We start from the raw sequence: 27,606 nt of genomic DNA, 5'->3' as shown, positions 1-27,606 counted from the left end.
CTCAGGTAGCTGGAATGGATGGCCCCTCTTTACCAGTGAGATGTTGAGCCCTCTCAATTCCCCCTGAAGTCAATGGGGGGTTGAAAGGGCTCAGCACATCACAGGATTGGGCAGAGGATCTTTTCTTTTCTTTTTTTAAATCTCAGAGCAGCAGTGTGAGAAATTTTCTGCAGCGAAACTCCATTTAGCAAGAGGAGGGCATTGAAAACAGGAAAACTTCACATCATCTTGGAAATGGAAGTTTGTTCTTACTGCCAGGCTAACAAGCAAGTGGCCTTTGCTCAGCATCATTTCTTGATCATCTTCCCAGGGGTTAAATAAATGGTCTGACGACACCTGCATAAGGATAAAACAATTTACAGATTAGAAACAGCAACAATTTCCAGTGGAGAGTAAAAGTGAAAGCCTACATCCTTTGAATGTAAGATAAGATTGAATTTATCCCTCTGTGTTTAAACACATATGAGCTCTCCGCAATGCTTTTGGTATCGTTAGAGAGAGTGTACGGGACCTTCCTAGACCTCTGTTTCAAAGGGGCTTTACAGTTTATCATTTGGCCGCACAATTACTCAGCACTTCATTGGTTTGGCATGATTGGACTCACTCCTATAACTCAATGAGAGATCAAGGTGATGCATCCCTGAGCCTCCCGCTTCCACCACATCCTCCATCTTCTCTTCTATCTTGCCCTCCTTGCTTCCTGTTTTCCTCCCACCACCTTTATGTTCTCCCTTCTTCCTTCCACATCCATCTCCTACCTTTTCTTACCCCCACTAGACCCTCATCCTACCTTTCACTGCTCCTTTGCCTTCTTTTTCTTGCATCCGGCAACCCTTGCTCTTCCCTTCATCCCCACCATTCGCTGCCATCCCCTCCACCCACTCTGCCAGTCTCTTCACCTCTAACTTCCCCCCCACCCCAGCTTACCCTCTCTCCTGATTTCTCTGGAACGCCCACCATCCACAGTTCCTTTACCTCCCTCCATCTCTATCTGCAGCTGCCCTCTAATGGTGGCACTCTTCCCACAGCCCTTGCCCCGTGTCATTTCCAAAGAACCATCATAGGGCCACTAGATTTCTCCTCTACTGCTATTTTTAACCCTTCTCCAATCTCACTTCTCCTCCTGCCTCATTCTTCTCTAGGTAGATGTGACCTACTGCCTCCCTGACTGCTCCCCATTCATCTTCCTCTTCCAGATTGATTTCGGCTCTCTCCCTTCCTCTCATTACAGTCCCTCACGTATTCCACTTCCATATTGACCCCTTGGAAAGCAACCTGTGCAGTTCCTTAGACAGCTGCCTCCTTGGTTTTATCTCCTTGTTTCCTCTGCACCACACTTTCACCAGTCCACTACAGTCTTTGGCATAGGGCTTACATATGGGGAGAGTGCTCATAGATACAAAATACTACCACAGAGCCAATTCCGAAGAGAGGCTGAGCATCTGCAAATTCCCACTGCAGTCAAGGGGAATTAAAGATGCTCAGCACCGCTTAGGATTTGGCCTGCATATTTGGTTCCATCTTCTCAGTGAATAGCTGCAGTACTGCATCCATCATAGGCTATTTGGATCAATACTTCGTCATGCTGGTAGTTTTCTGTAGATGCAAAGTGGCATTTCATAGTGCAGTACAGCTGAGAATTTCGGTAATGATTACTGATAGGAATCATTGCACTGGTTTGAAATTTTAACCCAAGGCTCAGGTAATGGTACATATCTAGCCAGACTGCACCTGGCAGTGTGCTACAAACAATTCATCTGACCGCCTTAGGTTTTTTTTAGGTTTTGTTGCAACTTTTTCAAATTAAAACTAGAAAAAAGCATATTATGCTGGAGTTTGTTATGTTCTGCACGCACCTTCACAATTATTCTCATACAGCCAGCTAACGTATAGAAAGGAATCAATGCAGTGAGGATGGTCGTGATGAAGTTCACATGGATTATATAATAAATTCCATTAAGCACGAAAGAAACCTAGAAAGCCATGATAAAAAAACAAACAAACCAAAGGCAACACGCCCATTAGTCCACTTTAAGAGAAAATTATATATATTATTTTGCTTCTCTGAAGATAACAGCTTGAGAGTGTTTCCCCAGTGAGCATGCTCCAACTGCAGGTATCTTAGCAGTTATGGAATGTCCTGCTCAGATGCTGGACAAGTGGGAAGCAGGAGCTCCTCTTAACCTCTGAATCTGAAAGCAAGATCCAGGTCCAAATTTTGAAATTGGTGCCTGTCTTTATAAGAAGCTGAACAAAACTCCAGGATGAAATCCCCACTTATGTCCTCTGAATTTTTTCTGCTTGATCCATCTGTGATTGTCACTATGATAAAATCTGATCTTCAATGACACTATAACCCCCTTCAAACCTTTCATGTACTTACAAATATAAAGATAAAAGCCCAAAGGTCACTGTAGCTTTTCTTTTTGCGAAAAGCAAAAGAGATCACATAAGTGAGGACGACAATGGATGCTGCATAGCCAAATATAGACACAACCTGAATGGAGAGAATCAGAATGAGCATCATGCCAACACAAACAATATGCAACACAAATTTAGAGGATAAAAATGGTATCACAGACATTTTTGATGGAACATTTGTGCTACCTAACCTTAACCAAAGTGGACTTGGAGCTGGGAAAGGATGCTACTGTAGTGAACAACTCTTCCTTGCAAACTGAAAACCCAATAACATGCTAAGACTGGACAGCTATTTCTCCCTTCTGAACATGTATGTTGAATTTGGTGCTGAAAAAAAGTGACAAACTTATGGTAATGTGCAGTGTAAAATCAGGCATACATAGCCAGGTGACGGGCACATTGCTCCCTCCATCTATCCTGACACAGCACAGTGCTCCTGTAGAATACCCTTGCTGTAATTCTATTACTGAGATTCTCCAGAAAAAGACAGCCAATTTGACAACTGACAAAATGAGGTGGCATGGATTTCTTAGGGTGTTAAACCTTTCTCTAAGGTCAGCACTTGCTATATCCATCAATGAAGATTTCAACACAGATCTTTCAAGCCTCCCAAAGCTCAGAATAGAAAACAGGTGCTCCGATACAAGGATGGTGAAGGATATGCAAGAGCCTAGAGTATTTGGATAACATTTTTAAAAAGTCAGGCCTCAATTTCCCCCCGTTATTTTATTATTGAAGATGAATTTTCCACATAGTTTATTAAAAAGGAATTTACCATAGGTAAGGCTAATAATCCAGGAGTCAGACTAATTTTATAATTAATTAAAAACATAATCCCAGTCATTGTGAAGAGAAGAGCACAGCAGAGAGGAATGTCCACCAGAGCCTGGCCACACCAATATGCTGAAGGGAACATGCCTGAAGTCCACAGCTGGGAGTGAGCTTTTATCTAGGAAAGGAAATGGAAAGGAAAGAGAAAGCATTCACTCAATTGTCAAATAATTACATTGAACGAGATGGAATGGGAAATACATTCTGGAAAAATAGATATGAAAAAATAAAAATACTTGTTTAGAATTCTGTTAGGGGAGGGGATAGGAGTTTGGATAATCCAAAGTATGGCCCCGATACTGCAAACACTTCCTTAGCTTTGACTGCATATGTAGTCTCACTGAAATCAATCTTACAACTCACATGAAGTGTTTGTAGGATCAGGACCAATGGGAGAAGTCAGAGGGACAGCACGCGCACACACATTTTTCCAATTGGGAAACAACACTGACGTGGTTGGATTTCTCAGCAGATCTTTACAAGATGTGAAAAAGCGATGATCTATTGTTAAAAACAAGAAACACAGCAGATATGACATTTACTTTTACCTACCCAAAGTATCCATTCTTACCTTGTAATCACCTATGCTGCTCATTGCAAAGTGAGGTGCCAAACCAGAAGCTAAAATAGACATGAAAAGAATGGAATGCCAAAGTAACCTTATTCCGTGCTCAGATGATATCTAAAAAACAGTAAGCAAAAATGGCTATATGCTTTCATATAATGGCCATGGGTGCTTACGTAATGCCTATAAATAATAATAACAGAATAGATTTTAAATAATGTCACCATACAGCCGAAGAAACAAAAGCATCCTACTTGCTTTACAAAGGTCTGGCTTGAAGTTGCATCTGCAGAGGCATCATATCTATGCAACTTCAAAGCACCCCTTTTAGTAAGGCACCCAGAGAGTGACAGCCAATGCCACTTCTCTACAGACTGACCCTGCAATGTTGCATTCAGTCCTGGATGCCACAATACAGGGGGATGGAGACAAATTGAAACAAATGCAGAGAAGAACAAAAATGATTAGGGGACTGGAAGAACTCATCTCTTGGGAAATAATTACCCTCCCCTCCACCCTAGAATCCACACACACTCCAGCAGAAATTTCCCAAGCAGAGGCTAATGTACCTAGAGATGGAATGGCCATTCATCTCCCCAGACTTGGCAAATCATTAGAAAATGTACAGGTGGAAACAATTTGGCACTGGCTGGGATAGAGATGGGAATGGCTTGACTTAAAGGCTTGTCCCACACTGTCTGGATAACAATCTAGCAGTTCTTTTCTAGCTCTAATTTCTATGAAAACATAATGGTATTATCACATGTAAAACACAGATTTGCATTTGTAAGGAATGATGTGTACAGTTTCGGTCCCCTCATCTCAAGGAATATATAACAGCACAGACTGAAAATTCAGCAAAAAGACAAGATGATGACAAGAATGTCTGAAAGGGACTTATTGTACGCATGACTAGAGAATGAAAGAGCTAGCGTCATTTAGCTTGGAAAAGAGAACAGGTGAAAGGGACCTCAAATTATATAAAAGAGAGAACATGGGGACACGTAGTGGCAAGATTTTCAGAAGTGACTGGTGGCTCTGGGTGCCTCCATTTTTGTGTGCTCACCTTGAGACCCTTTAAAGAGGCCTAATTTTCAGAGGGTGAGTGCTCAGCACTCTCTGAAAATCAGGCTTTTTTAAGTTCTCAAGTTGGGCATCCAAAAATGGAGGTTTCCAAAATAACAAATCACTTTTGAAAATCTTGGGCAGAATGTCAAATACATACCATAGGGGACATCCTAGTCGTGACTTGAATATGCCTAGTGGAATTTAAGTTTCTTAGTAATGCATTGCTAATGATGTTCATAAGCACTGGAAAGCAATTGATTCTCTTGGCATGGCACATCACTGAAAATCTGAAATGCTGAAGAAATGAAAGATTAGTCAGTCTTCACTCTAAAAACTAGACTTTAGCTAGCTGAGGAAATTGGATTGAAAAAAGCAGAGGGGTAAATTTTGGCCCATTTATTCCATCAGTGTAAGTGAGCACAGAATTTGGCCCAGATTTTACAGTTAAAAATCCCCATATCTCTAGTATTGTTGTATGCTGACCTTGCTCCATGAAACTTTTATGATACCTGCTCCATTTGCTAGCTTAAAACCCAAATAAGAATTTTTAAAAATTTATTATTCTTCAAATTGCTCTTCTAACAAAACCCTCTTTAATCTATTTTTTGAGGCAGAGACCTTTTTCTTTGTATTATTATAGAAACTGTCACGTGCATTCATAATACCATATAAATTAGAGATGAGCATAAACCAACCCCTTGACCTGGATGCTGCCAACGTTTGGATGTAAGCTCTAGATCTGGATTTCATTGTAGACACATTTCTGTACAATGAGCCAAAGTAAAAACAAGCCTCCAAACTATAGGAAAGGCTAGATCCAAAGTTTGCTTCTTGAATCCACCTCTAATAATAATAAATAACCATAACATCTTCCATCAGTGGTTTTTGAGTTATAAAGTTTACAGAACGTCATATTTACTTAGTCTCAGTTACCTTGTCTGCAAGTGATACTTTAATAGCCCCATTGTATTCTTGACCATCTGAGATGTTTTTCCCATTAGCTATTTCCAACATTATATTCTGACTTTTCACAGCCCGGATGAAGTCCTCAATGTCTGAACCTAACAAATTAGAGAAAGCAGAATTTAGACAGCTCTTTTATAGTAAAAGCACAAGAATGATAAAATCAAATTGAAGATCCCATCCAAACACCCTATTCTGTGAGAAATTCTGTATCTAGATCTGAACTATGTGGCTTAGGTCCATTCCTAGTAAAATTCTAATGTCACTTTAATAAGGTCTATTGGAAGCTGAAAGTCTGGAGAGAAGCTCTTTGAGATTCTTCCATCTCACTAGCCTTACACCTCTAACATTTTTCAAGTGATGGATTTCTGAAAGGGGGCATGGTCTGACCTTTTAACAGGAAGGTGTTTCTTAGCAAAAACTACTTTGCTGCGCACAGTAATCAGGAAGTTCGCATGGTGAGAAGTAAAGCTGGTTAAAAAATATAATTTCCTACAGGATGGAAATTCAGAGATTTTGAAATTTGCTTTTTGTCTCAAATCACAATGAAAAGTTGAAATCTCAGAATATTTTATGAAATGAAATATTCGGAAACATTAATTGTGAATAATGAATCAGCAGAGTTGCTGCCCATCTTGTTTCTTTTGGTATTAAAGTTAGTCTGCTCTCCACAGGTCTCCACAATTTCAGTTTTCAACTAAACATTCCATTGAGATGATTAGGGGCAGTCAAACCTGTCAGAGTCATGAGCGCAGGCTCTCTGCAGATGTAGGAAGCCAATACAGAATCCGCTTACACTTCATTCAGGTTCCCAAGGTTTACTTTAGAACCATGAGGGTTAGAAACATCATTTTAAAAAAAAATCTGGAGATGATTCATTCAGCAAGGTATGGATATCATGGCAAATGCAACAGCCATTTAATAGTGGTTTAGAAGTGACTCTGATTATAACCCTTCACATTTTCAAAGCATGCAAACAAGAAATGTTGTTCTGGTCTAAACTAATTAATGAAATGATCTTGTATGAATTATTCAGGGAGTCACTATTAAGATGCACTAGGATTTAGTGCAGGAATATACTTTGCGACTTTGTACTGGTTTTGTGTGTTTCTTTGAAAGAAAAAAATCAACAGGACACTTACAATGTACTGTGTTGTAGATTCCAACATTGACATTATTAATTCCATTTTTCTCACCTGTATCATTGAGGATCAATAAGCTGGTGTGACGTGTTTGGTAGTGCTGCTGTCCAGGTTGGAGAAAATACATCTGAGGTGAAACCTTCATCGTAAGGGCAACAATTTCTCCATCACTTATTATCTTGGAGATCAGGAAAGGTAGTATAAGAAGACCACACACCAATAATCTAAAATGGAAGAGTAGGTGATGAGTTACAATATACATCCATTTATTAATCCATGGTGCCAAGTTGGCTAGAAAATCAAAATAAGATGCTTATACTCTCTTATCACCATGTTTTTGGCATCATACCAACTGATTTTCACAAACCTGCAGGCTTCTTAGAGCTAAAAGGCTAGCCATGCAACTCAGGGATGTGGAATGATCACAAACCTTTAAGACAGCGCCTGGTCTCTGCCTATCATTTCTTCAACCCAGAGGTGTGCCTGGCAGAGAGAAGCTTCAGGCAACCGAGTGCTCTGATGAGCACACCATGCATAAACCATGCTTGCAGGGACAGCGAGCAAAACCAGAGCAGAAGGTGGGGAGGGGTGCCGGGGCAAGGATGACAGGAGGTAGAGGAGGGGAAGAGGCTGAGTATGGCATACATGTAAGAATTTGGGACTGTGTCCAGAGGCAAGCAACAAAGCCCTAGGTAAAGAGCGGGACTCTGAAAAGTTCTATGGTGGGTGACAAGAAATTCTTCTGATATGGCTACCGCCACTTTTACTGGACCGTGTGGCTGCCTGGGCAGATTATAGAAAAACACAGCACCAGGTCAAGCCACTTCTAGCTGCCACTTCAGCGCCCGGCAGCCAGGACCCCAGAAGCTGCTGCCTTTCACTCTGCTAGGACCACCTCCTTCACAGACCTGGTATCAGACTCATTTCTTCCTATATTAGCTCTGTCATTTAAGAACCTGGTATCTACTTATGTTATCCCATTGGTGCTGCTTCTTTCCCTCAAACAATGATGAAAATAAGCGGAGCGGTGGGGGAAAACCAGAATGTCTGTTTCGCAGGAAATTCAGTGATTTCAAATTTTGTTTTTGTTCCAAGTGTTCAAGTTTGAAACAAAATGTTCAAGTTTGAAATTTCAAAAAGTTGTTTTGGGGTAAATGTTTCCTTTTGATTTCCTTATTATTTTTAATATAATATAAGATCAACTTTCAAAACAAAAGGGCATTCTGAAATAGAAAAGTAAAATGTTCTATTCCAAAAATGTCAAAGCGGAGCATTTTGAAATGTTTTATTTTGATTTTTTTTTGGCCCCGCAAAGCAAAATTTCATCCAATTTGACAGGTGCCCATGGAAAGTTTCGATTCTGGTGAAATGGCATTTTCCGATGGGAAAATGTTCAGCAGGAAATTTTTCAACCAGCTCTAATAATACAGTCTCAAGAACTGCGATTGTCCGTTTCAAAGGATGAACCTGCTGCAGCCTTAATAAAGAATTATATTATTAAATATAATTGAGTGCTCAGGCCTCAAAGTTCAGATCCAGACACATCTGGGGTTTTGTGATTTATGATTTTGGTTTGGCCCATTTCTAATTAAAATAATTCCAAAGTCAAATGGGCCAAACCACATGCACAGTCTCTCCTCTGACTAGACTGGTGAATCTACTGTAGCGATTTAAACACATGTGTGAGTCCAACAGGGCTGCTCTGCATTTGGTCAGTTAGTGTCTTGGAGGGAAGCAGAGCTCCCGCCTGCGCAGCACCAGGGAGACATAGTCTTGGGACCCAGCGCAAAGACTCAGGAAGAGCTTTCACTTCCCTTTATTACCTTCCCGAAGACCACTTCCCTTCCTGTACCTGAGGTCCCTATCTCTTAGGCCTGGTTCCTCAGTAAAGTAAAGCAAGATGCAGAAGAGTACAGGATCTGTGGTGACTTCCTTCTCCAGGTGAGAAACACATGGTCTCTGAAACTCCTTGGAAGACTGGTTTAGCTGCCCTACCAAAACAACAAGAAAGTCTTTGTTTTGAACCCTCTCTCCCTTAAGGGGAAACTGAAAAACTTTTTAATAGGTTAAAAATAGTTTCTAAACTCTTCCTGGAGGGTGGTGTGGAAAAAAACCAAAACCCTAACCCCAAATCTTAAAGTAAAGTGTCACAAATCAAAGTGAGATTACAGTGAAGTTTGCAGGGTTTCCATGATCTGGAAGAGACATTCTGTTTGTCTCACATATTCAAAGTACCCCTTTCTGTTGGCTCATACTTCTGTTTAGTTGCTTCCAGACAGCAAACAGGCCCAAGTGATTTCCTGAGTGTGTTGATTAACTCTCACATTCCTGATATGGAGAACTAGAGCTTTCTCACTCAGCAAGTAATTCTCTTGCTTCCTTGGGACCTAGATGGCTGGTACATTTTGATACAATGACCTTACTACAATACCCAATCACAAGTGAATACAAGAAACAAGTCCCCAAATTACATTTCATTTGGCAAAGCTGTAAGAAAGTCTCCCATGGAATAGCAAAGCCACAGAAAATAACAGGCAGATAAAAACAATATTACAGTCAGGGGTGTCACTTCGCAGAGGTGCCATGAGCTGAAAAGTTGTTTGTTATTTACAGTGAATTCGCTATTTAATCTGCAAGTTGTTTTGAGTGCTGATAGACAAAATAAATACCAGTGAGAAACTTTTTCAGGTTTTTTTTTTTTTTTTGACATATGCAGTCTGAGTTTGCTTTTGCTTTTCATATATAGGATCAGATACACTCTGGCACTTACATGGACCTAATAGTTTGACTCTCATGCTTTAGCTTTAAGAAGCGAATTCTTGCCAGGGCACAGACTTGCTGTCTCCAGAGGGCTGTGCCACTTACAGTCGCCTTTCCAGTGTCTGAGAGTGACAGGAGACTTTGTTCCAATTCGTCGGGAGAGAAGGTGTCTCTTTCCTCTTCTGCCTGCTCCTCACTGAACACACCATAATCTAGGAGCAAAGAAATCGGCCAGTTAAAGCTTACCCCTTATCCTGGAGTGTTTGGAACACAGAAGTTCTTTCCTTTTAGCTTCACTGAAGAGCAATATGGAATCAATCCCAGATTACAAATAAATGGGGAAGGAGGGGAATGATTTACCAAACAAATTGACTTAATCTGCATCTCATTGCCACATATAATGTTCTACATTATATCCTGCAAAGTTGTGGGAGGGGGAAAAGGTGGAGCATATCAAGCTATGAAAATTCAGATGGGGGGCAAACCAAGGTTTGGGGGGAGGTGCTACTGTCCTCTACAGCAAATTATGCTCCTGATCTGAGTTCTCAAATCAGCGAGTAGGACGTTGAAATGGATATTTGGATACTGGGTTTGGAAATGACTACTCAACTCAGAGGCTGAAGTTTCAAGCTTTTAGTCCTACATGATATACCAAACCATTACTAAGTTGAAGCCCTGATGAGTCACATCAGCATGTGTGTCTGGCTCTAGTGAGTTTAATTTTTTTGGGCAGGTTTGGGAGTGCTCTGTTTAATTTGAGAACCGCCATCTAATTGGAGATGACCAGAATAAGATTCAGGATTCCAGGCAGTTATTATAAAAATGTGAAAAGAACTGTTTCAGAAATCAGGAAAGATGCCTTGGGATGCTTTCAGTGGAACAGAAAATACCATAAGGTTACTTATTTGGATTTATTTGATCCGTGATACTGGGACAAATCCCACTGCTCTTATCAGACAAAACTCCCATTCACTTCAATGAGAATTTTGCCTTTGTAAAGACCGAGTCATCCTTTTCACTTTGGACAGCATTGGACTTTCTTACCTGCTTGATCAATTGCTGCTTCTTCTTCCAGTGTCAGGAACACATCAGCCAGGGTTGTCATGGAAATGCCATAACTCAGAATCTCCTGGCACACATGAGTATCTAGCTCACAGAACAGTTCTGAAACACAAAAATATCTAACAGTTGCTTTCTTATAGTTGCATATTTTAAAGTTTTAAGAACAGAGTGGCTGCTAAATACTTTGGGCCAAATATGGATTCACCTCAGCCTCCATCGTGACTAGATTTAGGCATTTAAACAGTTAAGTGACAGAGAACAGTTCTTCAGGCTATTTTATGGAGAGTGGATATCCAACCAACCAGGATTTGAAATCCCTGATACAGATGCTCACTGGGAAGGTGTGCACTCAAAAAATAAAATAAAATATAATAATTATAGTTTCAACTTGTACAACACCTTTCATGGTAGGATCTCCAAGTCCTTTACAAACACATGCTCTAATCCAGACAGGAATTATTTCAGGGAAGTTTTCATGCTGTGTTATACAGGAAGTCAGACAAGATAATCACTGATTGTCTTAGAATCTATGAATCTCTGTACTAAGCCTCACAACTCCCTTGTGAGGAAGTTGTTATATCTTGACTCTGCAATGTGGAAATGGAGGAACATAGCATGTAACTATGACTTGCCAAAGGTAACAGAGGTGTCAGAAACTGGGCATAAAACCCAGATCTTCAGTACTCTATTCACACCACCACCCATCTCCTCCAGCCCTTTCTGTTCATTATCTTTTCTCTTAAAAAGATATGGTAAAATGGGGTTGCTCAGCTTAAAAAGAGACAATTGATATAAAATAATTAAGGCAAAACATTAACAGAAAACAAAATTCAGACAGCTTTATGTATGGATATTTTCTTCCAGGAGTCTTTTAGACTTGTTCTGAAACTTCTCTGCTACAATGACATCCTAAGGAGTCACTCTTAAATTACAAAGTGATAGTTACCAGGGAACTTATCCACATTTTCAAGGGGCAGCATGTAAATCAGTTCTTCATGACTCTGCCCAGATAACTTAGCATTGGGAATATGCTGCTTGACCAGAGATGTCATTTTTGCAGAGTCACAAGAGTCATTGATGTGCAGGCTGGAAAGGAAAGAAAAAGGAAATATTTGTAACGGTGCCTCTTCTGTTCATCCTGGAACAATCCAACAAATCCAGAAATGTACATCCAGCCACTTAATAAGTTGTTGGAAAAAGTTAAGTCTTTTGAAGAAAGTTCAGAAACGAATTGTCCACTAGCATATATGTAACAAGACTTCTAATCACACACCTAATCGGCATTTGGAATGTTAGCTGTTTAAACTATCAAGGGTTCTGTTTCTCTCAAACAGATGGAGAAGTCCAGAGGTTACTGACATATTAGATGTGATGTAGGAGCAGGAGTGGCATCTAATTATAGGATCAGCTCCAGGGTTTGCCTTTCTGCCACCTGCAATTGAGAATTTGATTTGATTCCTGAGAGAAATAAAAGGTTGCATGAAAAGCACAGGAACATCAGATATGGAAAGTCTATCACAGAGAATAGATCAGTTCCAGAGTTCACAGATGTAGAGGGGCTTTCTTTGTGTGTATTTAGAAGATATCAAGTAAAACACAGTTATTCCAAATTTGCACTATATGCCCCAGAATGGAATCACTGAATTAAATTGGGGTTGAGAGAGCAAAACGCCTCTCGGGATCAGGCACATAGTCCTCAGTCACATGGGATTTTATTCTCTTAAATGAAGGGATGAAATATTTGGACAGGACACCAAATGGAGTCCTCATAACTGAACTGATCAGTTACATCAAGAACTTTGTACAATTTGTCAAATGTAACATAGGAAAAAAAATGAGTTAAAAAAAAAAAGTTTTTGCCAGGCCCCATAATGCTAAATGACAGAGATTTATCCAAATCCTGAGGCCCTTATGCAACTCTTATGCAAGCAAAGTTCCCATTCAGGTTATTGAGAGTTTCCTTTAGTAACAATTCAAATAAACAATGGAGCAAAAGATGGGGAGAGGACAATACCAGCCAACCTTATGTCCTCTGGTTATCTACGTACTTTATTGTTAATCAATGTCAATTTTAGACATGAATTATTAAACTGTTTTGCATGTTTTTTTGATTTTTTACCCATATGTGAAAAGATCTTTTCCTTTTGGTATTGGACAGAGGACTAAAATGAACAGATGTTCAGTACTCAGACAGATAAAATATATAGCCGAGAAAGATGCTTAATATACAAATGACAAAACTAATGCCCACCAGTACTCTGTACATTAATTTTGACAATATAGAGATTATTATCCCCCCCCAAGAAATATAGAACCAAAACGTACTCAAAATGGATCCCTTTAACACAAGCTCAGTATACTGCACCTTAAGTGATAACCGATTCCCCATTTTCTCTTCAGAAAGAGAGAAGAGCCAACACACTTTAACCTCCCATGGGAGATAAAAGCTTTCCGGTCTAAAGAAACAGAAACAAAATAATTTGTACCATAGAGCTAAAATGGGAGATTGTTCCTCACTAGAGAGAAAAAATGTGTGAGGGGAGACATAAGTGTCTATAAATAAGTGCTTGCAATGTTGTTGTAAGCTGTGTTGGTCCCAGGACATGAGATAGACAAGATGTGTGAGGTAATATCTTTTACTGGACCAAATTCTGTTGGTGGAAGGGATAAATTTTCAAGCTTCACAGAGCTTTTCTTCAGGCCTGTGAAAGACCTGAGGAAGAGCTCTGTGAAGCATGAAAGATTGTCCCTTCCACCAACAGAAACTGGTCCAGTAAAAGATATTACCTCACTGACCTGGGTCTGTCTTATAAATAAATGGATGTACTAAAGACAGCAGGGACTAACCTTCTCAACAGTCAGGAAAGAACAAGTTATGACATTGAGAGCAGGGCAGGAATGGCTTTTCCATTTCATGGGAAATTCTTAGATTTTGAACTTTTTTCTGTTCCAAAATGGAATGAACAGAAAAACCAAAATGCAATTCTGAAAAAAAAAAATCATGTAAACTGAAACATTTCATTTGGATAAAATCAAAATGTTTCATTCCAATATTTACTTTTTACATTTTATATTATATAATGTAAAATTTTAAAAACTTGAAATGAAAAATCCTTTCAAACTGGAAAATTGAAATGTTCCATTCCATATTTTTTTCCTAAATGAAATTCTGTCAAAACTGACACACTTCCGCAATACGTTTTCCTTTCAACCAGTCGGCATTTGCTGACAGAACAATGTTCCACTGGAAAATTTCTGGCCAGCAAAATGACATCTGTGTTACCGTTATCATCATCATCTCTCGGGGAATGAGCAATCCAGTGCTCACCAGCGATAATATCAGCCTCATCCGTTAACTGGGTACTGAACAGGGTTACTCTGTTAGCTTTATGCTCCTTCAGTAGGCTCCATACATGGTATCTGGAACTGATATCCAAACCAGCAGTTGGCTCATCTAATATCAAAACCTGCCAGGAGGAAATAATAAAACATTCCATTCCAGCCACATGAAAGACTCTGTGACCGGGACACAGATTCTGACATTTAGGATTGCACATTTAGCAGAGTGTTTAGGATTTTAATGGGACTGAAGCATCTAAATCCAACACTTCCTGTGGAAAACATTATATTCAAAGAAGGAAAGAGAATTAAATAGATAGACACAGCTCTATTTATACAGATGCTAAGTGCTCTCATCTCTCATTGGGTGCGTTCTTGCCTGGGTAAGCAAGAGCTCCTGGCCCATGCAGTCATGGTTCCCTCTGCAGGGCCTCGGCATGAAATTGCCACCAGTATCTCTGGACCAGAAGAGGCAGCATGCACACCTTAATACTCATGACCGGTCCCCCTAGATCGGACTGAGGCTCTGAACCCCAAAACACTCCACTGGTGTGGGGTTCAGCTTGCACTGTTCACGGTCAGCCTGAGCTGAAACTGAAATTGCATTTGAGGTCAGAGCCACAGCTACAGTGAGAGTCACAGAGAAAGGCTTAACAAGCCTGCACCTGTTCCTGAATGCTGTCCTACGCTGCGTGTGTACAGGCTTGGCTAGCACAACTGGCTAGGCCAGGGCAAAAATGATTCTCAGTGGCCTATGGCGTAGCACCCTCTGGAGAGACCAGAAGCCTCACCAATCTGTACGGGGCGTGGCACAGTGAGTGTTTGGTACCGTGATGGGGTGTCCACCACCCACACAGGACTGGAAGGGGTTCAGGTGGCCAGGCAGGCCTATTAACTCCAGAGGCTGCACCTGGAGGAAGAGTCAGGGAGCAGGGAATTGGTCGCAAGCAGGTTCAGCTGGGCCGGAACAGGTGGACCCTATAAAGGCAGGAAACTGGCAAAGACAGAGGCTGCTGCTGGGAAAGGGCAGTCACTCCCTGGGAAGGGGAAGGAGGGTTTGGAGCTAGTACCCAGAGCAAGGAAGGGAACCAGGAGTGATAGGAAGCACTCCAGGGAAGGAGCAGTGAGGGCTAGGAGAAGAAAGCCCAGATCTTCTGGGTTGAGAGTCCCTGGATTGGAAGCCAGAGTAAAGGGCAGGCCCAGGTTCCCCTCCCAGCCACCAAGGGCGTGGCATAGATCAGCGGTGCAGTGAACAGGAAGACTGCCTGGGTCTCTGTGGGAGTGACAGAGAATTGAAGGACTGTACCCCAAAAGGGGGGGAACGTTGAGTAACCTAGCGGGAGGGCTGAGTCACAAAACGGGTGCTGCGGGGTTCCGGGAATGAGAGAATTGCTGCAGAGACAGCGTGACAGCATGCAAAGGAGTGGCAACCTCAAGAGCTAATCCCCAGAGTGACCAAGAGGTGGCACCAGACTCGCGGTGAGTGGTGCAACTCGTGACAGGTACACAGACAGAGATGGCTGGTGACCAGGTTCTTGCATAAGACAATACATATAACGAATGGATAATAAATAGCATTATGACAAGCACAGCTCTTCAAACTAAATCAGCAGCTTCTGGCGACTTTCACCAGCCTATCTGCCTTCTTGTCAGCAGGGTGTCCTACTAACAGGTTGATGTTAATCTTACCTGGGGGTCTCCTAAAATGGCAATTCCAAGCGTGAGCTTTCTTTTCTGTCCACTGCTTAAGCTGCTAGCTTGGCAGTCCTGGATGTCTTTTATTTTCAACATAGTCAAAACTTTTTGGACCTAGGGAACAGAGAACATCCTGGTTTCAAGCTAGTCATTTAAGATTTTCCTCAGAGCTATTTGTTGTTTCCCAAACAGCACTTTGGACACAGGAGCAGCACAGGAACTGGATTAGAAATAATTACTGGGTGTCAATAATTGACTGTGAAACCAGTGTTACACCCCAAAATGCTTGCTGAGCTCCATGCAGTCATTCTGGGATAAAATTTCCAGTGTGGCCAGTTCTTGAGATTGTATTGCAGGTCTCACAATATGCAGTGTTTGTCTTAAAGCCCCAGCTGCTGAAATCAGATTATTTCACGAGAATCTCAGCTTTCATTTTTTTCAAAAAGTAAAGCAAAATTAAAGAACACAATCTTTATTATTATTTTTAAAATCTGATGACTTTTAAGCCAATCTCGTCATTCTGGGGGTGGGTGGGTTCTGACATGTTTTTGAACACTTGGGGCTGGCAGTATTTGGTATAATGACTAAATAATGGCACATCTAGAAGTGGTTTCTGGGAACTTTGTAAGAAAATAGCCATTCCTGTGTGAAAAGATACAGGTACAGTGTATAGTCATTCTGTGTCCCCATATCACTGGAGACTGGCTGAGCCTGACATTGGTGTGGTTATTTTGCGGGGGTGGGCGGCGGTTGGGGAGTGGGTTCAGTCCCAGCAGAGGTTTCATAGTCTCTGCTGGAAATGCCTCCTTGCACTGAAGCAATCATGGGGAGCTGAACAAAGCTCAGCTCAGTACATTTAAAAGGGGCTGGGGTACTCTCATGGGAGGCAGAATGAGGGGTCTGCTGACAAGAGACTATGACTGAGAGCTCTGAGACATAAAAGTGGCCTTGTCTAAAACATTAGTTTGGGTTTTCAGTGTCGGCTTGAAGTTTACACACGGCCGAGCAGCAGGAATGGAACAGGGCCAAGAACTTTGCAGGCTGGTGTTACTTTGGTTTAAACAGAACTTTGTGAATAAACGTTTTATTTTCATTATCTTCATATATGATGTGGATAATGGCATGGAGAGTAAGCTTATAAAGTTTACGGCTGATACCAAGCTGGGACGGGTGGCAAGCGCTTTGAAGAGCAGGATTAGAATTCCAAATGATCTTGGCAAACTGGAGAAATGGTCTGAAATAGGTGAAATTCAATAAGAACAAATGCAAAGTACTACACTTAGGAAGGAATAATCAACTGCACAAATACAAAATGGGGGAATGACTGCGTAGGAAGGAGTTCTGCAGAACAGATTTTCCAGGTTATAGTGGATCACAAACTAAATAGGAGTCAATAATGTAATACTGCTGCAAAACAAGCAAACATCATTTGGGATGTATTAGCAGGAGTGTTGTCAGCAAGGCACCAGAAGTAATTCTTCCACTCTACTCAGCACTGATAAGGCCACAAGTGGAGTATTATGACCAGTTCCCAGCACCACACTTCAGGAAAGATGTGGACAAACTGGAGAAAGTGCAGAGGAGAGCAACAAAAATGATGAAGGGTCTAAAAAAATATGACCTACAAGGAAAGATTGAAAAAAATGGGTTTGTTTAGGCTGGAGAAGAGAAGAGTAAGGGGGGACATAATAGTCTTCAAGTACTTAAAAGGCTGTCATAAAGAGGAGTGTGATAAATTGTTCTCCTTAACTACTGAGGATAGGACAAGAAGTAATGTGCTTAAATTGCAGCAAGAGAGATTTAGGTTAAACATTAGGGAAAACTTCTTAACTGTAAGGATAGTTAAGCACTGGAACAAATTACCTCGGGAGGTTGTGGAATTTCCCTCACTGGACTTTTTTAAGAACGGGCTAGGCAAACACTTGTCTGGCATTGTCTAGATAATATTTAGCCCTGCCTCAGTGCCTTGCAGGTCCATTTCAGTCTTACATTTCTAGGATTCTGTGCTTAGCAGGGACTTGTGAACAATCTCCACAGCTGCTCAATTCCCGGCCCTACCTAATGCATGGATTCTTGCCTTACTCATGGGCCTGAACATGCTTCCTGTTAAAGGCATGTTAACTGTAGGGCAGCATGTTCTAGTGTAGAGGCCAGGTGGATCTGTAGTATGATGAGTGGAACTGGAGAAAGGAGGTCAGGTTTTAAGAGGGACCTAGTTCGGTGGGACACAAAGGACTCTGCAAAGTGCCACATCAAGTATCGTTAATGACTCCTTGGTTCGAGGGAAAGGCTGGGAGTTCAGAGACCTGGATTCTATTCCTGGTTCTGCTATCGGATTTGATGCAGGGCCAATCACTTAACAGCTCTCTGCCTCAGTTTCCTCAACTGCAAAATTGCTGTGTATGGTAATACTCCCTAAGCTCTGTAAAGTACTTGTGTGAAAATGCTACAGAAATGCAGATTCATTATTATTGTTAATCGTTGTCAAGACCATGAAACAACTCTAACTAATGAAAAACGGAACAAGTGTGGCTATCGGAAACTTCCACCACCATTGAGGAATTTGTAGTTTGGGATTGTTTCAATTCGCTAACATGACACACGTTCATGTAATGCTCAATTACATTTTTCATTTGGTCTTATTTAACAAACAGATACACAGCAACGACAAAGATTTATTTTGGAAACAAAACCAGTTACATAGGACACTGAAACCCTCTTTGAAACTCATTGTAGAATTATCCTGGGGTTTAAATTTACTGTGGGAAGTTCATGGACACATGAACAAAATGTTCAATGATTTCACTAACTAGTTTCCTGCTGGCTATTGTAGCTAAACCAAATATGCAAACAGTTACTGTTTGCTTACTGCTGAAAGCCAAACAATATAGTTTGAATCTTTGGACTGTATCTGCTTGGCCAATGACTGTAACAGAGTCAGTAGAAAAGGGAACATCTGGTAGTGGAGTAATCAGTTTCAGAGCTGTTTCATAAGCCGGAAGTATGAGGATTGCACAATGAGAGAAATCTGGATTTCCAGGTCCCTCCACACTCTCTCAAATAATCACCCAATTGTCTCTAAGATATGGGTGGTACAGTATCTGCTCTGAATGCCTAACTAACTTCCCTGCAAGAATTATCTTTGATTTTGATCCATGAAAGCAGAATGTAAAAGACCGCCCCATGGAAGACCTCAAACATGATGGCTGGATGGTGTCAGACACTTGTCCCTCACAGGCATCACCATAAAGCACCAGACTTGGCTCAGCCGGGACATCCTTAGGCATACGCAGCACGGCATAGGGCATCCGAAAATTTGGGGCACCCCGGGATCTTAGTGTCCACCCTCCCACCTCCACCTGTTCTGACCCTTCCTGCAGGCTCCCACCACAGCTTGGTGGGGATCTAGTACTTAAAAGTGAAAAAATGTCCAGCCTGCCAGACCTATTAGCACAACACTGAAACTGTTAAAGAGCTATTCGAGTGGTAACGAAGCCGTTTAACAGGCATTTGCCAACCCCCAGGTATATACTGTCAGTTTATGAAGTTACTGACAAAAACAGTTGTGCATTACTGTAATATTTACTCAGACCATGTTAGTCTACAGGACCTTCATTTAAAATTTGCTTTACAAATATTTTATTAGTGTGTTGCTGAAGATTATAAAATCACATCTCTAAAAAATCCTTGCGTAGATTTTTAGATGCACAATTTGAGTATTCATCTTTCGCTTTAAATGCTTGGATCTTCAGACATATGTTTTTTTAACCAAATCCTTCAGAAGACCATGCTTATCTAAAATACACATGTGAGCCTGGGATGCCGTCAGGCATCGGGGTACCACTTTAATAATACTGCATAGTGCCCCATAAATCCTAGGGACAGCCCTGTAGCTCAGGATAGAACATAATGCAGGTGCATAGTGCATTTGATAGCCTCCATGCTCTCCAGACAACATGCAAACTAACCTAATATAACTTTCCGGGATATGTCTACACTGCAAAGGAAAACCCACAGCACCAAGTCTTAGATCCTGGGTCAGTTGACTCAGGCGAGCAGGGCTCGGGCTGCAGGGCTAAAAATAGCAGTGTAGACATTTCTGCTAGGGCTGGAGCCTGGGCTCCAAGATCCTCCCCTGTCATTGGGTTTCAGAGCCTGGGCTCCAACCCAAATGGGAACATTCACACTGCTATTTTTAGCCCTGCAAGGCCAAGTCAACTGACCCGGGCTTTGAGGCTCGGCACAGCGGGTTTGTCTTTGAAGTGTAGACATACCCCATGGGTCTTTTGGTCCCTGAGAATAACCCTACATTTCCAAATAATGCACTCCTGCCTTGGAAAAAAAGGAAACAAAGGCATTTTATCCCCACAACAGAAATAAGAGAACATTTGAAAGGTCACACTAATAAATTACTTTCATTAACAATGGGAAGCATGTAATATGATGATTCATATCTTCTCAGTCAGGAGTGCCAGAACTGGGGTGGCAGGGGCAATGGTAGTTTGGGAGGCAGGGGGCCGTGTTGCCCCCACCCTCCCCAAACTGCAAGCCTCAGGTTGTATGGAGTGGCACCGGCAGGGGCTGTGCTTCACGGAGGGGGCGCTGATAAGGTGACCAGCTTATCCCACAACGAAGCTCCCCCACAACGAAGCACAGCCCCTGCCCATGGTGCCAGTTTCTTCCCAGTGGGGGGGGCCGAGGTGGGCCTTAGCCCCCCGGTCTCCATGAGCCCCAGCCCCTCTCTGTGGCCCTGCCCTTGCTCCTCCTCTGGGCTGTGGTAAGAACCGCTCAGGGAGCTCAGGCCGCTATGGCGAGTCCTGGACCTTCCACCTGCCCTGGGCGGTGTGGATGTGGACCAGAGGCTACCCTCAGGCACCCCAACCCCCTGTCCAGGGCAGGTGGAAGGTCTGGGATCCCCCACAGAAGCCTGGGCTCCCTTGGTAGCTCTTACCACTGCTCGGCTCCGGCTTCCAGCCTGGCCGGGGAATAGGGCTTCGGGGGGAAGAGGAGGAGCAGGGGATAGGGCCATGGAGTGGGACAGGGCCTTGTGGCCCCCCTGACTACTACCAAACTTCCAGGACTCCTGCTCAGAGTTACTATGTGACCTTTCAGATCCTTTTGGATAAATGTACAAACCTGGCCTCTTACCTTGTGCTGACAGCCCTGGGGAGATAGGATGGATTAGTAGGTATGGCACTGGACTGGAAGTGAGAAGACCGGGATTTTATTGCCAACACTGCCACCCACCTACTATGTAAACTTAGGCAAGTCACTTAACCTCACTGTGTCCTCTCCCAGCGTGTCTCTGTCTTGTCTATTTAGATTGTAAGCTCTTTGGGACAGGGTCAAGGTTGTCTCTTTCATTAGCACAATGGGGCTCTGAGCTCGCTTACAGGATCACTTACAGGTCCTAATGCAAACAAATAATAATTTGCAAGAACAAATGGAATTTGTGTGTACTGACGTGCCAATGCTATTTGTACGTGTAAATGTGGTCATTTGGGCACTTCTACGATTGCACTTATAAAATTGTGCATACAAAGTTAGAGACCAGTGTGAAAATTTGGCCCTTTAAGTCTAGTCAAAGGCAAGGTTTCTCACCAGTCATCTTCCATATGAAACATACTTACCTCTTGTTCAACTTCTTTTGGCTGAATACCTTTAATTTTAGCAAAAATCCTTAGATTTTCTTTCACTGTTAAAACTTCAAATTGAATGTTAAATTGTGGGCAAACTCCAATTATTTTCCTAATTTCTTCCAAGTCCTCCATTTCAGATACTTTGTATTTATATATCATGGCAGAGCCTGCAAAAGTAAACATGAGTAACAGAAAGCATAACATGCTGTTAGAATGCATGGTATGTCAGACATTGATATTGAAATATGAGCGAAAGTATCTATCCTTATAACCTGGATGAAAGAAAACTCTGGATATTTGCACTGTGTTCCTTCCACAGTAGATGTAACCCAGTAGTATGTATCCCACAAAAGCATTAACCTAATTTACCCAATGAAATTTTCTTACATGATCTTGTTTTAAGAAAATAAATAAATAAATCGATTAAAATGTTACCAACATGAGAAATCATTTGCCGGATATTTTGTATAGCGTGCCAGATTCGCAGACAGTGCAAACATTTTGCTTTCTTTTGGTAATATAAGGCTGTGCAAAAATAAAAGGAAAAATATACATACATACAAACGCTAACCAAATATTTTCAAACTTTAGGAAACAGATGAAATTTTGGGAGAAAGTTTGGGTCAACTCTTATTTTATTCTAATCAATTCACCCATCCCGTTCTTCATCTGCTTGAAATAAGGAGAGTCTCTGGGAAGGGAGGAGAGGAAATTGGACTTAATACACGGTATAAAAGCTTTTGTGCTTAAGAACACAAAAAGAAGGAGAAAATAGAGGAGAACAAGTTAGCAGGTTGTGGAAACATAAGAACATAAGAACAGCCATACTGGGTCAGACCAAAGGTCTATCTAGCCCAGTATCCTGTCTTCCGACAGTGGCCAATGCCAGGTGCCCCAGAGGTAATGAACAGAACAGGTAATCAAGTGATTCATCCCCTGTCGCCCATTCCCACCTTCTGGCAAACAGAGGGTAGGGACACCATCCCTGCCCATCCTGGCTAATAGCCATTGATGGACCTATCCTCTATGAATTTATCCCATTCTTTTTTGAGCCCTGTTATAATCTTTGCCTTCACAACATCCTCTGGCAAGGAGTTCCACAGATTGACTGTGCGTTGTGTGAAGAAATACTTCCTTTTGTTTGTTTTAAACCTGCTGCCTATTAATTTCATTTGGTGACACCTAGTTCTTGTGTTATGAGAAGGAGTAAATAACACTTCCTTATTTTCTTTCTCCACACCAGTCATGATTTTATAGACCTCTATCATATCCCCCCTTAGTCGTCTCTTTTCCAAGCTGAAAAGTCCCAGTCTTATCAATCTCTCTTCATATGGCAGCCATTCCATACCCCTAATAATTTTTGTTGCCCTTTTCTGAACCTTTTCCAATTCCAATATATCCTTTTTGAGATGGGGTAACCACATCTGCACGGAGTATTTAAGATGTGGGCAAACCATGGATTTATATAGAGGCAATATGACATTTTCTGTCTTATTATACAGTATATCCCTTTCTTAATGATTCTGTTCACTTTTTTTGACTGCCACTGTACATTTAGTGGATGTTTTCAGAGATCTATCCACAGCGACTCCAAGATCTCTTTCTTGAGTGGTAACAGCTAATTCAGACCCCATCATTTTATATGTATAGTTGGGATTATGTTTTCCAGTGTGCATTATTTTGCATTTATCAACATTGAATGTCATCTGCCATTTTGTTGACCAGTCACCTAGTTTTGAGAGATTCTTTTATAGTTCTTTGCAGTCTGCCTGGGACTTCACTATCTTGAGTAGTTTTGTATCATCTGCAAATTTTGCCACCTCATGTTTTACCCCTTTTTCCAGATCATTTGTGGATATGTTGACTTGGACTGGTCCCAGTTCAGACCCCTGGGGGACACCACTATTTACCACTCTCCATTCTGAAAACTGACCATTTATTCCTACGCTTTGTTTCCCGTCTTTTAACCAGTTACCAATCCATGAGAGCACCTTCCCTCTTACTTTGCTTAAGAGCCTTTGGTGAGGGACCTTGTCAAAGGCTTTCTGAAAATCTAAGTATACTATATCCACTGCATCCCCCTTGTCCATGTGCTTGTTGACCCCCTCAAAGAATTCTAGTAGATTGGTGAGGCATGATTTCCCTTTACAAAGAACATGTTGACTCTTCCCCAACAAATTATGTCATCAACGTGTCTGACAATTTTGTTCTTTACTTTAGTTTCAACCAGTTTGCCCGGTACTGAAGTCATGCTTACTGGCCTGTAATTGCCGGGATCACCTTTGGAGCCCTTTTTAAAAATTGGTGTCACGTTAGCTATCCTCCAGTTATTTGGTCCAGAAAGTGATTTAAATGACTGGTTACAGCAGGGGTTCTCAAACTGGGGGTTGGGACCCCCCAGGGGGTTGCAAGGTTATTTCATGGGGGGTCATGAGCTGTCAGCCTCCCCCCAAACCCCGCTTTGCATCCAGCATTTATAATGGTGTTAAAGGTATAAAAAGTGTTTTTAATTTATAAGAAGGGTTGCACTCATACGCTTGCTATTTGAAAGTGGTCACCAGTACAAAAGTTGGAGAATCACTGGGTTACAGACTACTGTTAGTAGTTCTGCGGTTTCACATTTGAGTTCCTTCAGAACTCTTGGGTGAATACCATCTGGTCCTGGTGACTTATTACTGTTTAGTTCATCAGTTTGTTCTGAAACCTCAATGACACCTCAATCTGGGACATCACACCTCCTTCCCTGCTATGGATATGTAGGAGTAAAGGAATTGTCCTACCATTTTAGATCAGTGGTCTATCTACTGTAATGTTCTATCTCTGACAGTAGCCAGTATCAGATGCTTCAGAGGAAGGTTCAAGGAGCTCCTTAGTTAAGTGACATTCATTTTCAGCTCACTGACAGCACATGGGCATTCTCATGTACTCATAATCACACATTTCTATTGTGCCTTCCCACATGTAACCATAAACTGTTCATTCCTTCAGACAGCCAGAAGGTGTGTGTAGGTAGGGGAAATCACACTTTGGTAACCTTCTCTTCAGCTTGTCATTCGACCATTTTACCTTCTGAAGGTGGGCAAAGTCCACTAAGGATGTTCAGTAGTGTACTTTTTCCAGCTCCACTGTGACCAAGTAATGCAGTGATCTGGCCTTCATAGACATTAAGCAATAAACCTAATATAAAAAAAATGGTATTGGTAATAAGGTTAAAGCAAAGGAAGTTTAAACCAGAGAAGGGCTAGGAATTAGGATTAAAAATTTCCCAAGCTTCAGGTACTACAGGTAACTAGGTAATTGATCTAGCTAATATTACCACACTAGACATTGGCAAAGTTGCTTAAGATGGAGCATGTCTAATGTAAACAGGAATGAGCTGCTCAGGGATTTCTGCATGAGGGGCCTTGATTTGGAAATTTCCCCATCCTGGCGTGCCGGAGCTAGGATTTGTTAACCTTTTCCATTATGCAGGAGAGCCCACTGGTTTTTTTCACCCTTCTGAGGAGAGCTGGGCGGTTTGTGGATGTTGATGGGCATCCTGTACATTATATTGAGCGTTCAGATTTGTGGGATAAGTGCCCAGAGAATGGAATGGCCTAAATAGTACCCACATCTGTATGGGCAACAAACTGGGTACCTGAGCCCAAAAAGTTCCTTTTTCATGTATAATTATTAATAGCTATCAATATCCTTGTTGAATCTCATTTTTGTATTTATAAACGGTGTCCATCACCTTGGTATCTAGGTGCCACACAGGGACTAAAATGGGATGGCCTGGGATAAATGGACGCATGGGTAGCTTGGTGCTTGGAAAAAATACCCACAGGTACCTTCACTTTCAGAGGCTTCCCTCCTTACCTCTTAAAGCATTCACTGTCTTGTCCTTCCCTTTATAGGTTTTTTTAATATTGTTGATACTGAAAAAGAAGCAGACAGGTTTGAATTAACATTGGAATCGAAGGGCTAGGCGCGTCCTAAAGCTCTGCTTCTAGGTTGGGCTAATAGTCGGCAGGGACTGCAGGGGGTTCCTGCAGTAGTCTTCTACTTCTCAGCTCAGCACAGACCTCCTGGAGAATCAGGTCCAGGGTACTTTATGGGGAAGATTAAATAGAAATCCAAGTCTTTACATTTCTCTAGTGATTGGACTCATATAAGCCTTAACACTGTAGAAACCAAACAAACACACTCTTATTGCCCATACCTGATGGCCTCTTTCCCACGAAATTCTGGAGGCACTTGCTCAACATGATCATTAAAGACCTGGTCACTGTATTCTTCATGGTCTAGGATATCATTGTTGACAAAATTTTTTCTTTTTTTAAACCAATAAGATGGCTTCAGGAAGAACAAACGGGAATGGTGCATCCCATATTTATCTAATTATTAAACCAAAATAAAATGGAACATTTTATTCAGTGAAATATTGAGATAAAGCTGCTGCAGGGGATGGGGGGCATTTTCTAGGGTACCAATGACAGTTTTGCACCATTGAACTAAAAAGAGAATTAGGCACCAAATTGCCATTTGTGCCATCACCATAGCAAATGGAACCCATTCTAGCAATGTCAACAAGTCAGGAGGCCAGGGATAGAGATAGAACATGGAATGAATAATCTGTCTTCCCTACAGGTAGCCCTTCTGGAATATTATTGAAGCACCTTGGCAAGGCAAGGAAGGGGAACTTGCATTAACACTCCTGTGCTGTGTTAGTTTTGTGGGAGAGGACTTTGTCCTCAGATGTGTCATACTCCCGTGGGTTAAATGTGCTTAGAAAACAGTAAATAAATCAATCTGAGCTTGAGCAGAATGAGAAAATAGATTCTGGATATAATAACAACACCTAACTGTTATATAGCAGTTTCTATCAGTAGCTCTCTAAGCAATTTACAAAAAAGGCAAGTACAATTATCCCCATTTTACAGACGGGAGGCACAGATAGGTAAATGACTAGCCCAAGGTCACCCAGCCAGCCAATGGCTGGGAGAACCCAGGTATCCCTCTGAGTCCCAGTCTAGTAGGCTACAATACAGTCAAACCACGTTATTTACAGGAGATAGTTCAAGAGAAGGGGAAAGCAATGAAACCATTTAAATTAATTTAAATTGCAATCAGACTCATACTTACCAGGCAAAACTTTGTCAAAGTAGATGGCTAGCATCAAATAGAGAAGAGCATCAAAAGCCAACAGGGAAAAAACTGCCAACATTGGGAAGGAGTCTTCCAAAAAGTCAGAAAAATCCACCCCTTTCACAGCGTCTTCTAAATGTACAATCTGAAATAATGCAGACATTTACAGAGGAAAGAATACGAATGGATGTTAGAGCAGTTGGCTATGTAGAAGAAGCCTGTGGGGAAGTACAATAAGGGGTTGCTTAATTGTGTGGGTTGGATGGAATAGAGAGGATAAGGGCAAATAAGGATAAGAACCAAAGGGTAGACACAACAATTAAATTATTCAGGGCCATGAAGGCCAGAAGATGTTGAAATTTTATGTGGCAGGTTAGGTGAAGCCAATGCGCTTGAGGTTCTATTACTAGATTTGAAGGACTCAAACCGTTTCACCAGGAAATGGGTGTCATCATCAACTTTCCTTCACTGACTGCATTTCTGAAGAGTCAATGAACCCAAAAGTCTTAAAAGATAAAATGTTCATCCTTCCCAAAATGAACGATGCTTGAGGAGGAAATTATTCTGCATCATACCCGCACAAATCCAGCCGCGAAAGCAAAAGGACTGAAGAGACCTAAAGCCCATTCCAAAGGTTCAGGAACATGGTTATACAATACAGCAAGGCCAAGACTTCCAAAGGACAGGGTGAAGAGGAACCCAACTGTGCCAGTGAGCTTAGGTTTCTTCAACAAAGAGTTTAGCAAGAAAGCAAGTGACATCTGAAAGAGACCAAGGGTTTGTTAGCATCAATTTCTCAGAGAATCACAATATCATCGTACAGCACTACAGTTGTAAGACTGTTGGTGTTTCATTACTCTTATATAACCCCTAGTGACAAGGTGCTCAGAAGGATGGGCCAACATAAAAGAGTTATTGAGACGAATGATGTTTTCCATCCATGAGAACTTTACTGAACAAGTGTAGGAAAAGCTACTATTATGAGGTAACAACC

General features: G+C 41.6%; 1 protein-coding gene across 3 annotated transcripts in view; it reads right to left on the bottom strand.

Moving 5' to 3' along the window:
- Window positions 1–27,606, bottom strand: part of LOC140897624 (ABC-type organic anion transporter ABCA8-like) — a 60,040-nt gene that overhangs the window by 18,023 nt on the left and 14,411 nt on the right. For 2 of the 3 annotated variants that reach the window (XM_073310476.1, XM_073310478.1), the window contains 20 exons: window positions 27,188–27,373; window positions 26,610–26,757; window positions 25,687–25,861; window positions 25,344–25,402; window positions 24,552–24,662; window positions 21,477–21,652; window positions 15,841–15,960; window positions 14,141–14,279; window positions 13,178–13,268; window positions 11,759–11,898; window positions 10,795–10,914; window positions 9,761–9,962; window positions 7,045–7,214; window positions 5,819–5,946; window positions 5,043–5,180; window positions 3,824–3,934; window positions 3,197–3,370; window positions 2,384–2,497; window positions 1,857–1,973; window positions 253–336 (listed from right to left, as the gene is read on the bottom strand). In XM_073310476.1, coding sequence (XP_073166577.1) covers window positions 253–336; window positions 1,857–1,973; window positions 2,384–2,497; window positions 3,197–3,370; window positions 3,824–3,934; window positions 5,043–5,180; window positions 5,819–5,946; window positions 7,045–7,214; window positions 9,761–9,962; window positions 10,795–10,914; window positions 11,759–11,898; window positions 13,178–13,268; window positions 14,141–14,279; window positions 15,841–15,960; window positions 21,477–21,652; window positions 24,552–24,662; window positions 25,344–25,402; window positions 25,687–25,861; window positions 26,610–26,757; window positions 27,188–27,373 — 2,703 coding nt within the window. The remainder of the gene's footprint in view (window positions 1–252; window positions 337–1,856; window positions 1,974–2,383; window positions 2,498–3,196; window positions 3,371–3,823; window positions 3,935–5,042; window positions 5,181–5,818; window positions 5,947–7,044; window positions 7,215–9,760; window positions 9,963–10,794; window positions 10,915–11,758; window positions 11,899–13,177; window positions 13,269–14,140; window positions 14,280–15,840; window positions 15,961–21,476; window positions 21,653–24,551; window positions 24,663–25,343; window positions 25,403–25,686; window positions 25,862–26,609; window positions 26,758–27,187; window positions 27,374–27,606) is intronic. The other variant, XM_073310477.1, reaches the window with a different exon arrangement.

This window comes from Lepidochelys kempii, chromosome 14, assembly GCF_965140265.1.
Source record: "Lepidochelys kempii isolate rLepKem1 chromosome 14, rLepKem1.hap2, whole genome shotgun sequence".
NCBI classification, from domain to species: Eukaryota; Metazoa; Chordata; order Testudines; family Cheloniidae; genus Lepidochelys; species Lepidochelys kempii.
The sequence above is the reverse complement of the archived record's forward strand: the minus strand, read 5'-3'. Positions and strand labels throughout refer to the sequence as shown.